Here is a 16,132-nt window from a genome sequence, read left to right on the forward strand (position 1 = left end):
CCGTTAGCCCGTAAAGGTTTGAAGACAAAATAATTATACGCTGTAATTATTTCTTTAAACATGTGTTCTACCTAATTTTAGGCTAGTTCCATTAGTGACAAAGCCAAAGAATCTAGATATCGAAAATATATCTGAATGAAAAAAGCCCTTCTCCTCGTTCCTAATGTTATGTAAAAGATGGCGGCGTCCTACAGCATTGTCCATCACTTAGGTAATGGGCAAGTAAGGGCATAGAGGGCCTAGTACTGAACTACTCTGCTCCTCATCCTGCACAAACTGTTATTATAAGTGTATGTTCGAGGAAAGTTGAAAGGTTTGCCAAGTCATCAAAGAAATTATAGATTATAGATCTAGATCTTGCAAATCAGAAAGGAAGTGGCTATTCTCATCCGGGGTGAGAATAGAAAAACGATCTACCTCTCACCCCGGGTGAGACTTGCCAGCGTAGGCTATTCTCACCCGGTGCGAAACAAGACCTGCTTTTCCTCATTTTGGAATACTGTCTATCGGTGTGGATGATCAAATTGATAAAAGCCAAGAAAAAATTACGTTATAGCACAAAAGTAAGCTAATTTGATCGTCTTCAAAGATGCCTATGGCTATTTCACTGTTCGAATCGAGCCGAACTACGCGGGTCGCCATTTTGTTTTGACCGGAAGTTCTCACGCTACTCCTCTCTCTCTCTCTCTTTCTCTCTCTCCACTGCCCACAGACAAAATTGTACGCTTTTAGTAGGCTACAGTTGTAATGGAACGTTTGTTCACGGCACAGAATTCTACATTTTTTGTTATCACAGTGTAGAATTCTGTGGTTTAGGGTGAACGCAAAATTTGTTGGCCTAGATCTAGGCTATATAACGGTGAACGCGCACCGGGTGAGAATAGCCAAAAGACTCGCCTGCACTATTCTCACCCCGGGTGAGAATAGACGTGGCCAATCAGAAAACTGTCTCAACTACACTACTACAACTTCAGTTTCAGTTTGTGTTGTCATGGTCATGATGGGTTTTGGCTTTCGAAGTGGACTCGAGTCGGAATATGAAAAAACGTTAATCGGACTCTGATTCTTGTCCAGCATGACATCACTGCCGACTTCCTGTGACTCGTGACTCCGTCTTCCTGTCCTGCCTCACTCGTGACTCGAAGTGACTATTCGGACTCGAGTCCGAATGTGAAAAAATGTATTCGGACTCTGATTCTTGTCCAGCATGACATCACTTCCGACTGAACTTCGTGACTCGCCTCAGGCTGGGTTGGGACCGGGATTACTTCGGGCAAAATGTCGTTAAATTGTGCAGGAGCCGAGTTTTTATCTTTATGATGAATTTGAGGCCGGCCTGAAAAGTTATAGCGCTTCTAATAAATATTTATTTGTCAAGAGGTCATCAGAAGCAATTAAAGATGGCTCGTTAGCGTGTGTCGGGGTCGGATGGGCGGCCTGCACACGTGTGGCTGTGTGTGAGTGTCGGGGAGGGGGGGCACTATCGGTACGGGCGTTGAACGTCGCATACGCGTCAGTCTCCCCCCCGGCAACTGATCATTACAATAATAGGCTAGTCTTGATGTAGAATTACGTAATGAATTGTGCGCTGGTCTATGGAATCGAAAGTTGCCGTATGCTCGGCTCTACACAGCAACACAACTTTTTCTTGGTAAAACAGGCTTGTGTATTTGAACGAATCTATCTTTTTTTTTTACACAGCTCATAATATGCAGGTGCCAGGTGGTCTGCTTATCTTCAATTTTACCTTTTTCTATAACAAAGAAAGTGAGAAACTTGGGGGGTGGGGGGGGGCGTATCAATGAGGCGGCGGGCATCGAATCGGCAGATAAAGTGTGGGGGAAACTAAAAAATGGCGGAAAATTGGAAGCACTGAACGTTAGATCTATAGAACGAAGACACTTCCTTTTTTCCACACCGTGTCCGAATAACATTTTTTCATATTCGGACTCGAGTCCGAATTTGAAATTTTTTTATTCGGACTCGAGTCCGAAAATGAAAAAAATGTTATTCGGACTCGAGTCTGAATAATGACGGCCTTTGGCTTTGGCCAAGCCAAAGTCAGACGGAGTGGTTATTCTCACATTATTCTATAAAATTGATACTATTCTCTCAACAGCCTACTATTTTCACCTGGTTTTTTTTTGTTTCGGGCATCCTAGGACCCCTGTCACTGAGCGTTCCAGGCAACAAAATCGCCTACGGGCGGACCAGCTCTCGAGCCCGGGAGGCGACTATTATCGATGTGGGGGAAAACCTTATTTTGACCAAATAGCGTCCGTCACCTTTTGTTGCTACAGGCTACAGTATTAATTTATAATTATAAGTGGGAAGATTGAAGAATACCGGACCATATATATACAGTATTGCACTAGAATGTGGGGTGGGTGGGACGGGTGGTTGGGGTTCAGGAGGGGGGGGGGGGGGGGGGGTTCAGGAGGGTTTCCCCCTGACAAACTATTATAGGTCTACCGGTCCGAGATTCTCCATTGCGAGAGATATTAAATACTGGGGTAAGATTGTACTTTACCGGACCACCGGTCGGAACTACTTTCGCTATGGCGCCCCTAGTTCCTAGTGGCCCGCTATTCTTCGTTTCCGAGCTCCCCTCACGGCGCACCGGCAGTGGAATTTTAGTTGCCACGGGGGGTTCCCCGCCAGGTGCCTTATCACGTCGGGGTCACGGGGGTCAGCTCCCTGTCGCCGCTCTGTCTGGGCCGACCTAATTTTTGGTACTTTTCAACGTACAATTTAAGGTGTATCCTTGTATTTATGGTAATTCTCATTTAGTGCATCCAAAGCACGCATTTCTGCTCTTGAGAGTCAAAGAAGAACGGACGTTGTAACTTGTCTGGTTATTTCGATAGACGCGCTGGAGTTGGCAATGCTAAATTGTAATTATGTTTGGACTAGCGTGAATGAAAAAAAATCAATATCAAAAAAAGGCATCGTCAAAATCTGTCGAACTTTTGGAACATGAACGACATAGCTTTGGTGCAGATACTCAAAAAAGATGGTATCTGCGCTTATAATAGAAGGCTGTATTTTTACAATTTTATCCATTGAACACACAATTCGCTATGAAGCAATTCCTCCAAATACAGCTTTATGTGTCTAATTTACTCTAATATAATCGTGAATATTCGCATATTTTCTCGAAAGTTTATAAAAGTTACCAAGAAGTTTCTCTATGAAAAGTACAAATCGATTTTAGTGCTAGAATACATCTTCAACGTAGATCTAATACACGAACAGTATCTGTTACACTCCAGAAATTCCTTACTTTCCTTAAAACGCTAAGTCTAGGTTTTGTAAGTTGACTGAATAATAAGGATGACTTCTCGTAATTGGGTATAAGAATAATTTCTAGCTTTCCAGGGACACTGGATCAGCACCAGACTTTTCCAGCTTTTTTTTCGTTTCTATGACCATTTGCAATAACTGACAATGTGACTTACTTCTTTACATTCATAATTGTGTCCGCGCTTATTTCCTACACAAAAACTAAGAATGAATGTTTCAGCTGTCATTATTTTTATTCCATACAAGAAGTTTATCTCTACCCATATATTTACATGGTTTTGTGGTTTTTTTAATCGCTTATATTATATCTTTTTAGTTGTATGCAGGCTGCCACAGACACAGCATGATTCATGAACAAACGCAGAGTAACTTTCTCTTGTTTAATAGTAAAATAAGAGCTAACGCTGATCTTTTTTAGTTAAAAAATGCAGATGTGCATCTTTCTTCTCTTATAAAACTTGACTATTACTACTAGCGCAGATTTAAGATTTCTCATGGTAAAAGACATGATATTCGTAGTCAGTTTAACACAGATTTTGGAGAGATCTGTCGTGCCTTTTTTAAAATTAACAATCATTTATTCATAAAAGTTTGTAACTAAAATAGGACAAATTGGGTACTCTACAAACACTTGTCTAGAGCAAAAACTAAGGCACAGAAACTAACCATTCTAACGCAGAATAAATCTCAAGACATTGAGCTTTTAGTACATCCGCGTAATGGTTTGCTATGTGGGATGGGGAAGAAGTTATATCGTTTTAAACATAGTCAAAAATGCGAACTTCCTGACCGACAGCGGCAAAGTCGCTTCAGGGCTCATTAACCACTGCTACGGTGTAAACTGTGTCAAGAGAAACACAAAAACGCAAGTGATGGACAAACACACACACTCACACAGCGGAGAGGAAGGCAGAGAGATGCACATAGCCGCGCGCGCAGACATAGGGTCTAGCCTAGGCCTAGGCCAAAGCTACACACGACCAAAAAAAAATACAAAGAGAGTCGGGGAGACGCGAAAGGGAGGCTGGCTGCGATTTCACCTTTGACCCTCGCTATCCATTAATCCTGATTGTGTATCACGCGCGAGGTGGGATGAAGGCGGTGGTATGAGTGGCACAGCGGGCAGTGGTACGCACAGACCAGTGTGTAGGCCTAGTGTCGTAACTGACACACTCCACTGCTGCGGTGTAAACTGTGTTTGAACTTTGATGGGTCAGCATGAAAATATTGACTGTCTAGTAAATGAAGCGTGCTTGAAGCCGAAGTTACCGTGCTTAAAGGCGTGTAATTTGTATAGCAAAAATTCGGTAAGAGCCGTTTAGCGTGATTGAGTCCGAAACGTGCCGGTGTGCTTAAAGCTGGCGCGGACTGTATTTCCATGGATTTATGTATAGGCTATTGTGTGTAGGCCTACTTACTCATAATATTAATAATGATAAAGCAGAAGAACAATGTTGTTATTACAGAATATACACACATCAAACAGGAATGAATGCAATATTGTTACATTGTAGTTCTGAGGCATATTTTCATGGTTTGGAAGGGGGTGGGGTAGGGTGGGAACATATCTTTGCTAGACATAACTATGTGATTGATTAGTTCTACGCATTATAATCAATTTGAGTTAATTGCATATATTATACTATTATAGTTTCAATTATAAGTTTTTTTAAAAGTTACCAAGCTTATTATTTATTAACCTTTTACTACTTTTAGTTTCCCCACTTTCTGAGCTGTTTGGTTACAATTTGGTTAATTAATTTTATGTGCATATATATTCAAATGAGTGCGTCATTAAACATTTAAAACCTTTTTTGTCACTACAAAGTTATTACATATTACATAATCATAATCGCTCATCGGGGAGGGCTGAAACCTCCCCCTAATGACAAGAAAAGCATGCATAAACACAAAAAAGCGCCTAAAATATAGTTTTTATTGACCCAAAATACGTCGGGAAAAAAACTTGCATGGATAGCAGATTATATGTTTTTACCTGTGCTGTGGACGATGAGCTCTAGGTAGGAATATACCTTACCACCCTATTGTTCCTAATTTCTCTGCTTGTATTTTTTTTCAGCAGATTTCAGGGTACTTCTGAAACATGTTCGCAGAAATGATGTGCTGCCCCGATTATCAGCAGTGGTGTGTCCCAAGCCTTCTTGCACTCACATGCAAATAAGACACAAAAACAGCAAACCAAGAGTGAGGGATGCAAAGGTTCAAGTTGACTCATCTCGAGTATTTGTTTCCAAAAAGGAAAGGCTGAAGTGAGTCTCCTCTGATTTCTTTTGCAACCATTGATGTTGTAACACTTTATTTTTATTTGTTTTCATTTTATCTATATACTGCATACTAATTTTTTGTCGTCTCTGTGTTCGTGAAAACAAATGAAATCGCTTGTAAAAAAGGTCTTAGTATGATGAACATGTTTCATACTTCCAGAATCTGTCTAACCTGTATCTGAACAGAATACATTAAACTGTACTGCAAATAAAAACTAGTCACAGGGTTCATTCATCTCATTTCGTATTTTCCTCTTCCAGTTAGATTTAAAATATTAAAAGGTATATAAAGTGTTGATGAAGAAAAATTTTATAGTCTCCTTGCCATGAAAATATATGTTATTTCCCAAGGGCCAGGCAAGCGAAAAATGTGGTGACAGAAAGTGAAGTGTTCCTTGCTGAAGCTCCTATTGACAATGTCTGGGTGCACAAGCACTACCCCCCGCAAAAGCATTCTGTTGAAGATGCTTTGAAGCTGCACAAGGCTTTTGCTGAGCCAGACATGCTCAATAATGAAGACGGGCTGTTTCATCTCATCATGAAACTAGACTTTACCACAAAAAAACAGGTTGGTTACAAGGGCTTACAGAGTCCAGATTCTTCAAATGTACTTTATAATTCCCTATGTTTATAATGGTGCTTCAAAAGATACCTCTTTGTAATTACTAACATAAACTTGCTAGTGAAAATAATGTCTGTACACCGAACATGAAGTGACTTGGGATTATCCTAGTCAATGCAAATCATATGTTGACTTTTACTCTTTACTAATTTAGCCATGCGAATTATCATATCAGAATATGGATCTAGACCTGTAAACCCTAATACATTATCTATGATGATGGAATGGTACATTTTAGTATATTACTACAAATACTGCTTATTCTGCAGGTGAGCGCTGAAATAATAAACATTCACAACTTTTTAAAGTAAAAGTAGAAGTATTAGAGTACCATGTGCACACTTACCTCAAAAACAGTTTTTGTCCTATTTTTTAAAATCTTTTCTTCTGCCTTCATACACTTTCACATAATATACCGTCCAGTCCATTTATAACAGCCACTGTTATTACAGGAACTTGGATATAACAATGATAAATCAAATCCCTGTTTTTTTTCTCTATAAGTGTAAGTAATATGAACCTGGCTATAACGGGGTTCAATTTGCGCAGACTCGGATATAACAGTGATCTTGCAGCGCATGAACTTGCTTTCGATCATCAAATTATTAAAATTTGTCTCAACGAAGACATTTAGCCTGTTTGTATCATTGCTTGCCTAAACAATAGTGTTGGAGTCACTGATCGATTCCATCTCAGTGTCAGCAAAACAGCCCTTTGGAAAAGGATCTGTGGTAATCGAATATATATAGTAAGCTGAAGGTGCAATGGTACTGGTAGTTTCCCTTGATAACATTTATAACAGGACTCGCTTATAACAGGGAAAAACTGCTGGTCCCGTCTGTCCTGTTGTATCCGAGTTTGACTGTACATATGTTTGCTCACTCTTGAACACATTTCTATTCGATTTTCTGTAGTGAATATATTAATTATTGTATTTACAAACCAGGAGGCTTACTGGCAATACTTTTGTCTGTTTGTTCATAAATTATGTTTTTTTAATTTGAAAAACACTAAAATTAGGACGCCAATGGGTTACTAGGATTTTTAAAACTTTGAAAAAATTAAATCAGGTTTAATAGGTTCAAAATGTGTATGAAATTGCTGAGGTTTGTTATAAAACTGCCACAATGGTGCATTTATATAACAGGTTGCCCATGTGGTGACTTGTTATTGTTAAGAATGTATAAATAATACCACTTTCTTTCAGTTGTCCATTGTTCATTTTTGTTTGTGTTTATTTCATTTCAGACAAAATTTATTGGGAACATTCGTCACACCGTGCTGTTGCCTCATGAGTTTCCTTATGGAACCCCTCCAGCAATATTGGTTCTTTGTAAGGTAGGTTTTTCACATATATATCTGTCTGTCTGTCTGTCTGTCTGTCTGTCTGTCTGTCTGTCTGTCTGTCTGTCTGTCTGTCTGTCTGTCTGTCCGTCCGTCCGTCCCCACCCCCCGCTCTCTCTCTCTCTCTCTCTCACTCTCTCTCTCTGTCTGTCTCTCTCTCTCTCTCTCTCTCTCTCTCTCTCTCTCTCTCTCTCTCTCTCTCCCTCTCTTTCTTTCTCTCTCTCTCCTTATTTCGCTCTCTGATTTCTTCACTCCCTCCCTCCCTCCTTTCCTCTCTTCCTCATTTGTGAATTGAACAATAGTGATATGAAGGGTTATTGTATTGGCTTGAATTGTATGCAAATTAATTTTTACTGTAAAAGAAAGAACCTTAATGGACCATGATATTTGTTACAAGCCTTTCAAACTTCTAAGAATTGATTAAACCTTGAGGCAGGCATGAAAAGGTTGAGTGAATCTCGCATGTTGCAATCATTTCACCACTTAAAATTTTTTTAAAAAGCAATAATGACAGCAAAGTGACTTTTTTACCCTGTGTTCCAAATCCATGGATCGTTAAACTAACATGTCATTTACTGTGAGTCCATTTCTTTGGAAAAGAGTTAAAGTCTAAATTCGTATAGCTATTATTCTTTTAACTTTTGTATTGTCATTTGTTCCACAGAGTGAGGAGCATCTTAACCTTGCTTCCAGCCTAGGAGCTCACACTTTTGGCACTCCAGCAGAGATCACTAAACTGGTATTTGAAACTGTATACCCTTAGTGGAGATGGAAGGGGTTGTGGAGAGAGATTCCTGCACTGATTTTACTTTCATATTCCAAAGTTAACGCAGACAAGCACATTTGATTGAGATGCTAACATGTATTTTAAGTAGCAGCGTTCTTTAAAACATATCCAGGTCCCATAGTTTTTTAGAATGCATACTGTAGAAACAAATGTGGCTGGTTGGACAAGGCAATTGCTTTAACAATAATGTGATTCTGTGGTCTGCTCATATATTTTTATTCTAACATGCTATATATTCTACCGAGAGAATGCCTTTTTAATGATACTTTCTGAGAATCACTTTAGATATTATTTAGTATTAATCAACTTGCAGATTTGTTCCCTTTGTTAATGTTTTATTGGAGTTTTTTCTTTCTTTTTTTTGGAATGATAAGTCATTTCTCAAGACAATGATGGAGGATGTTTCTTTAAGGAGGGAATCATTGGAGGATTATTTTATGAATTTTAGATATATCATTGTGTCTCAGTATGGTCAAATTTTATTCCTTTTGATGATCAGTCTATCAAGATGAATTCTATTTGAGACAATAGCATGTTCTAGAGTAAGTTTATGCTTATTGGGGGCGTTTCCTTTTACTGTCATTGTTTTAAACGTACTGGTCAATAAAATAATCGTTTTTTCCCCCATGTCCTTTGTCTACAGATTACAAATGGTGTTATTAGTCCCAAAGACTTCCAGCATGTGATAAGTACAGCCGACTGTGGAAATGAGATCCTGCCTTTAAGATCACACTTCAGGGACAAATACCCCCAGAGAGCAAAAGGTTGTATTTAACAAATTTATACAAATTGTCTCCTTTTTTTTCCATTTCTTTCTTAAATCTTAAATTATGCTGAAGGTGTCAGCACACAATCATGCAGTATCTTGATCACTGCGGGTAGGTCAATATTGTAATCCCCTGTTATAGTTATTTAAAATTGGTGTCTTATATAATTTTTTTGGGGGGTCTCATATTACCACACCAATACAGAAAGGCATCATTCCTGGTTGCCACTTTGCTACACCCTGCTTTGATCATGGGTTATTTTGTCTTGCTCGAGGACTCATCTTGAGGTGTACTGATATAGTGTAAAGCGCATAGAGCCTGCTGTTGAGCGAGGATATGCGCTATACAAATGCTATCTATTATTATTATTATTACTGACCTAAACACTGTGTCTCTGACATATGCTTCACATTGTGAGCCTGAGATCATTAACATACTACCAATTCCAATTTCACATTTAAAAGAAATTTATAGCATCGCCTACTTTGATGGTACAAAGTATGCTGGTTCTCACACTTCTGTTTACATATGGTAAAATGAGGCTGTTCCCACTCTTATTCTTAACATTGATATGGTGTAACATGGACATAATGGAATTTGCCCGACATTTGAACCTTGTTGTTCTGTACCAATTTCACCCTGAACGTGTTTTAAATGCAAGAATATACATGTTTAAGAAAAAATTATGGACCTGAAAATATTCAGACTGTATATTTTTCCGTGACAGTATGTCCAATTCATTTATTTCTACAGTTGTTTATGAGTTGGATAAACATTGTAAAAACTGCTTCGATTGATGTTCTAGAGTTGGGTTAACGTAAAAAATGTGTCAGTTTTCCTGCAACTTAACTAATGATGTCCAGCACAAAACAAGAACCGTTGCTTCTTTTTTTCATTTCACAGGCAATTTAAGTCTTGATCTGAAGGGGATGTGGAACTTGTTCCACAACGGCTATACATACGAGTCGCACAAAATTACTGAGGGCCAGGGGTCTCTGCAGGTGCCATTAGGATTGGTGAGATGTTCTTTTTTGATATATTTGTTATCACATTTTAATTCACCTTGATTTTTGCCTTATTTCTCCATATCATTTGTATGGGCAGGAGGGTACCGCTGGTAGATCCTTTTTTTTTTTTTCTTCGTCTGTTGTTTCTGTCTGTTTAACTTGCTTTTACCAGGCACTAAATGGCCATTATTGTGCTTATGAGCTTCTCTTTATTCAAAACTTTCATTTGAGTTGTCTCCCGCCCCACCCCTTTTTCCCCCTTTTTTTTTGGTGGGTGGGGGAGTGTTGGTCCTTCTTTTTCACTAGTACATTCATATAGGGTTCACTTACATTCAGGCAATGCTTTGACACCAGAATGTTTAGACTGTTTGGTACCCCCGGGGCACTGCCTCTGACTTAATAGTCTTTAGGCCATTCCCAAAGGGGGGACCTTTCTCGTTCTAGTGCACAGTAGAATTGTAAATGGGCTTATCTAACAATGTCATGCTCATAACTGTGCCTGGACTACAACAGGGAACAGCTGCTTTTTCTTTCCTAATCCTTACTATCTTCATTTTCCTCTACTTCTTTTGTATGTTTGTCACACTCTTGTGACCAGCTATTTCCGGGGTGCCTTGATAGTCGAAGCAGACTTTGTGCTGCTGAAGCTAGAGAGGTGAGCAGAGTAAGTCTGATTCCCTTTAAATACTTCTTTGTTGACATCCCTCCCTTGGCGCTCATATGACTTTATGCAGTTGCAAGCGCCGTAAAACCTCTACTGAAACAAGACTGTTTGGTGCAGCTGGCTCACCCTTTTTGTGACAGAATACAGGACACTGCATTTTAGACTTTAACAACCAGTAAAGCAAACATTTTGAAAGTAAATAAGGGAAGCGAGTATTAGAATGAAAGGTTTATCTAGTTTCTTTAATAGATTCGTGCATTTTTCTCAAGGTAGGTTAAAATAAAATTCTTGTTTTTTTTTTAAAGCAAATTTTTGACCTGTCGGAACAAACAAATTTTTCTGATAACACTTGAAAATGTCGAAGATAGACATCTACTGTCAAGGAGAAAGTCGTCGTGCTAGACAGGCAGAAGTCTTGGACCGTGTCATCGTAATGTATAAAATCGCAAGCTTGGGAGTGGGAAGAGGTCATTTGTTCAGGTGATTGTATTGGGCAAGTGGCCGCAAGAGCAAGTTGATTAGGTTGTATTGTCAACAAATTGGTAGATGCTGCTATCAGAATGTTTTACCATACTATCTTTACTCGTGTATAATAGTACCAGAGGTATATAACTCATCATCATCCGGTGCCTTGCCGACTGGCGTGGGCGATCATGGACCTCCACTTTCATCTGTCTTTCGAAGCAGCAATGGTGTCTGTTGTTCTTGCGCTCCCAGCCATGTTGTCATCTTGTCCAGTATCTTTTCCCTCTGTCTGCCTCTGTCTCTCTTTCCATCAAACTTTCCTGTTGTTACAATGTTCTCTAATGCTTCTTTCCGCATTGTGTGTCCGAAAAAATTTGCCTGTCGTTTTCTTATATTCGTGATAAGTTGTTTTCTATAATTTGCTTCAACCAGGACTTCTTCATTAGTTTTTCTAGCTGTCCATGGGATACGTAGCATGCGTCTCATGAACCACAACTCTGCCGCAACAATTGTTTTTTCCAGCTGTTTATTGATTGTCCATGCTTCGCACCCGTATAATAGGATTGGCTCGATGTAGCTTTTCATTACTCTTTTTTAACTAGACATATGATTATGCCTTTCTGCCACCTTGGTTTTGTTGCAAGACTTAAATATTACAGTCAGTTGTGCTGGGGATACCAAATACAACAGCATGTTTTTATGATGCAGTGGAATCAGGTGCTCCTCGGTTTTGGGGCATATGGAGTTATTGGCACAACCTTAAAGTTTGTTCATTCTTTCTTGCTTTTGATGGAAAAAAAAAACCCTCATCTGTTTTGGATAGAAGTCGGGATATTTGTGACTTAAGAGGTGACGGTTGCCTGGTGTGAGTTGCACAATTAGCGAAACTGAGGAATTCATGTATGTCTATAGGGAATTTGTTGGCAAATAAATGGTACTATAGCAAAATGTTATGGATGATTATTTTATTATCTGAAGGTGCATAGAAACTTCTGCAATCATGTTCATGTGTGTTGAGAATACAAGATTGAGTAGAAAATGAAAATAAAACTGCTCTTCACCAATTGTCTATCCTGGATTTAAAAACTGGCTTTTTATCCACAGGAGAATGATATTTTGGGGATAAAACAAACTTGACAAAATTTTTGGTTTAAGAAATATTGCGAATGGTGCATTTATATAACAGGTTGCCCATGTTGTGACTTGTTATTAATCAGAACGTATAAATTTGCAGTGATGAAACAAAGGACTTCTCAGATTAATTACCATCATAGTGTTTGTCTATCATGCTCTAATGCTGGTTTGATTCTTAGTTTATGTGTGCATGAATGGGCAGTGAATAATGACTTACTTGGGTTTAAAAATATTTTTTAAAACGGGTTTTCAACCTGTTCTTGAAGTGGTTTATTACTATTCATGAAGGTATTTTCACGCCCCCAGCGACACAATTTGGATTTATGGATGTCAACTTTGTTTTAGACTCCTGCATCCTGACATTTGTCTTGTGGTTGTTACTGATGAAAATGTCCATATTTGTTTATTTATCTACTTCCTGGTTGTTTTGGGGGAGACTGGTTCGTCGTGGTACATAATGTTGATATTGTTAAAGCTGTCTGGGTTTTGGGGGGTTTTTGTTTTTTGGGGGTTTTTTCAGTGATTTGTTCATTGTGTTATGCTATATATATATGAAATCTTTTTTTTTTCTCTTCAGGTGAAGCAACCTATAGAAGAGCTTGTGGAGAACTTCACCACATACATTGATTCAGTTTGTCAACATCGGAGCATAGCTCTAGGTGAGTTTCATCACCGATTCTATAGACGTACAGTTATTTCACAAGTGTTTAATATTTCCTTCAGAGACATATGGGTAGGTTATGGAAATAATGAGAAGGGAAAAAAATCACATTCTCAGGAGCAAAAATCAAATTTAAAGGGTTCAAGTTTTGCTCCTTCGCAAGGTTTCTCCATGACATTTCTACTTTTGAGACCTCTTTGTTCAGACATGTTTGTCTCTTGTCCTTATGCTAAGCTAATGTGGCTCTTTGTAGATTTTGTTGCACTATTTAGGTTTCTTTTTCATTATTTTCGTACACAATCATTTTCTTTTTTTTGTTTTGATGTTTTGTAGGGTTTGTTTTGATCTGTTTCTGGAATCATTTATTTGTTCGCTACTGTCTTAGCACTGAATTACAGTACATATGATGACCTGTGACAAAAGGGATAAAGTCTACTTTTCTCATGTGTTGGTTTTCCATTTTGATCTTCATTTAAATAAATATTTTCAAGCTTTCCTGTATTATGTTTTTATTTGAAATCCAAATAACAAGTTTTCATGGTGTGGCACTTGTTTCTTTCTCAGGCCCGTTTATTCAGTCCATCAAAGTTGTGGCCCCTCCGTCCCCCGAGGAGTTCCTGCTGAGGGTGGAGGAGTACGTCCCTGGCTACAAGAACGAGGAGGTTGACTCTGATGAGGAAGAGGCTGCTCAAGCCGGAGCATGAGTCTCTTTGCATGGATGGCTTTCAATTGTACGGTGTTGGTTTTTTTTTGCTGTATCGGAGGAATGAGTTTAAAAGATTATTTAATATAAGAAATGCGCTGCCTGATTGTGTTTCTCCAAGAATAGATGTGAAAGTTTGTAGCTTCAAAATGTATTAGGAGAGAAAGTGCTGTAGATGTTGAAGAAGTAGTTATGAGGGAGATTGAGGAGTTTAAGTTTTGTTATGAGCTCTTCAGGTGTGAAAGAAAAGCATGATTGTGGGTTGCCAAAGGCTCTTTTATCTAGTGAAGAAGTGGAAGTGGAAGATTAATTACCAGGTAGTGAAATAAAGATTTTCTTACTCAACTTACTGTTGTGCAAAGAGAAGTCTGTGACGAGCATTTCACTAAAATCACCAGCAGCCAACTACATCTACTGTCACTTTGATTATTGGTAAAGGCATGGGGCCCTGATTAAAACTGTTACCGTAACATCATTGTTGAGAGATAGAAACACGTCTAAACAGTTTAGTTTTGTTCTGTGAAAAAGTTGTATATATCGTCGCCTCAGAACTACTTTGTCCAAAGTGCCTCTTTACTTGAGGGCACTTTGGACAAAATAGTTCTGAGGCGACGATATGTGTAACAACAATGCAACAAAATGAGTGACATGTCATATTTTGATGACATAACACCAATAGCTATCAAATTAAAAGTATGTTAAAACCCTGCAAGTGGGTGAAAACTTAACTCACTGACTACTGGCCCGTTTTACAAATCACTAACGCTGAGTACTGGCATTTTGGGGGTATTTCAAAACACCACCACAACTCTCAGAATTACCCTATTGTAATTATTTTTTTGACACAGTAAAGTTACTTTCAAACTTAATCTATTGCAAAAATTTAAAGTTCTCTAGGTCTAATGATTTAATTCTTATGATTGCTTCAAAATTGGAATGAATTTGATTTTTCAAAAAATTTCCAGAGACATGACAGATAGAATGGAATTCACAACAACAACAAAAATAAAAGTTCAAAGTGTCCTTTTTGATTTGTATCCATGTGTGAGTGTTTGATGAAAAGATAAAAGCTGGTCTGTGCGTTTATTCAGACCCATACACTGAATCACATGAGACAGATGTAGGGAACGAAGTTGTGATTTCGTCGCGCGAACAACAACAACAGTACTAGTGCTTGATCTAGCCCTAAAACTACGACTCGGGCCGTGTTCGGGTACATATCCAGGGTCCTATCTATCAGACACATCATATCCTGAGTCACTAGAACTAGCAAAACGTACAGAAGTATCGAAAACAGCGAAATTATGTGATTCTTGTTCATGCGACCGTTACTTCGACGCGACTGTTGGATTACTATCGTTTGTATAGAAAAAAAACATAGTGCGAGTTTCGGTCAGGTCAACCCCAGATGAGGTGACTGTCCTTCACCTTCAATTGCTTAAAAAGTTGCCGCGAAACTTCCGCCAAACTCGGCACGAAATGAAACAAGAGGCAAAACTAGCACTGGAGTCCGTTCCCGTTCATGTGACGGGAGCACAAAATACGAGACAAAACCGCAAAGTCCATCCTGTCGGGGGTGCGGGATCCGTACCTACGAACCGACCGTCCGCCCGTACCCGTGACGGGATCCGTAGTCAGTGAGATAATCTAGTTGCCTTGGTTCTGAAGTTATAGTTACTTGAATTTAAGTTTTTGCGTGATATTTGGAAACAGCTGAGTGTGGCAAGCAGCTCATTTTGTCGCGTTGCTACACATAATATAATAACATCCATTTTTTGTTGTACAAGCAGTTCAAATAGTTGATAAAGGTTCCTTTGGAAGTATTCTGTTTGCTTGCCATTTGTACTTGCTGGTGATAATAAAAGATATGAACTTTATGGTTTCATATTATTTTACATTAATGCTTTGTTATTTTTTTGTTGTTAATGTTTGGGACCAATATAAGCCTACCAGAGCTGGATTGATGGGTGCACTGGATGACACTCTAGTTTGCAGAGTTTTGAGTATATTCTCAGTCATAGTTGTAAGGGTTTTCTAACAAGTTTTTGTTCATCGGTTGACTTTGTTATATGTAAGTGTGGGCAGGAGGTCACATGATAAGAACCATGGTTTGGGAGTTCTGTTGTTTTTGTTTCTCCTTTATCAAATTTTAGGGAACATTTAAGAAAGCCCTTTGTGATCAAGTATTTTCGCAGTATGTGTCACATCCTCCTCTGGGCTCCTGACGCTATCTGCAGCCTTTCTACTGCTACTCCTCGGCTCCTTCTCACTGCTGTCTTTCGTCCACCCCCCTGATCTTATTGTAGGAAAGATCTAACACCCTAACCGTTTCGGATAACGGCAAAAAATCTTGGAGAGGTCCCATGTGCAAGTTGCGCATGTTAAAGATC

The 16,132-nt window shown here is 38.9% G+C and overlaps 1 protein-coding gene across 3 annotated transcripts; it reads left to right on the forward strand.

Annotated features, from left to right (window-relative positions):
• The first annotated feature begins 159 nt into the window (after window positions 1-159).
• Window positions 160-14,212, forward strand: LOC101851925 (39S ribosomal protein L1, mitochondrial). Of its 3 annotated transcripts, none has more exons than XM_013079245.2 (9): window positions 160-211; window positions 5,384-5,573; window positions 5,940-6,156; window positions 7,459-7,548; window positions 8,219-8,293; window positions 8,985-9,105; window positions 10,012-10,124; window positions 12,956-13,037; window positions 13,604-14,212. In XM_013079245.2, the coding sequence occupies exons 1-9, from the start codon at window positions 178-180 to the stop codon at window positions 13,741-13,743; spliced, it is 1,062 nt and encodes a 353-aa protein (XP_012934699.1). In that variant the 5' UTR covers window positions 160-177; the 3' UTR covers window positions 13,744-14,212. The 3 variants fall into 3 exon arrangements, with proteins under 3 accessions (XP_012934699.1, XP_035824090.1, XP_035824091.1); XM_035968197.1 differs by having other exon boundaries at window positions 176-211; window positions 5,387-5,573; XM_035968198.1 differs by having other exon boundaries at window positions 208-222.
• Window positions 14,213-16,132: the final 1,920 nt, after the last annotated feature.

Source organism: Aplysia californica, unplaced genomic scaffold (assembly GCF_000002075.1).
Source record: "Aplysia californica isolate F4 #8 unplaced genomic scaffold, AplCal3.0 scaffold00045, whole genome shotgun sequence".
NCBI classification, from domain to species: Eukaryota; Metazoa; Mollusca; class Gastropoda; order Aplysiida; family Aplysiidae; genus Aplysia; species Aplysia californica.

Coding starts and splice junctions, on each gene's coding strand:
- LOC101851925 (XM_013079245.2), top strand. CDS start 178: ATGGCGGCGTCCTACAGCATTGTCCATCACTTAG. Junction 212..5,383: donor CAGCATTGTCCATCACTTAG/GTAATGGGCAAG, acceptor ATTTTTTTTCAG/CAGATTTCAGGGTACTTCTG. Junction 10,125..12,955: donor TGCAGGTGCCATTAGGATTG/GTGAGATGTTCT, acceptor TTTTCTCTTCAG/GTGAAGCAACCTATAGAAGA.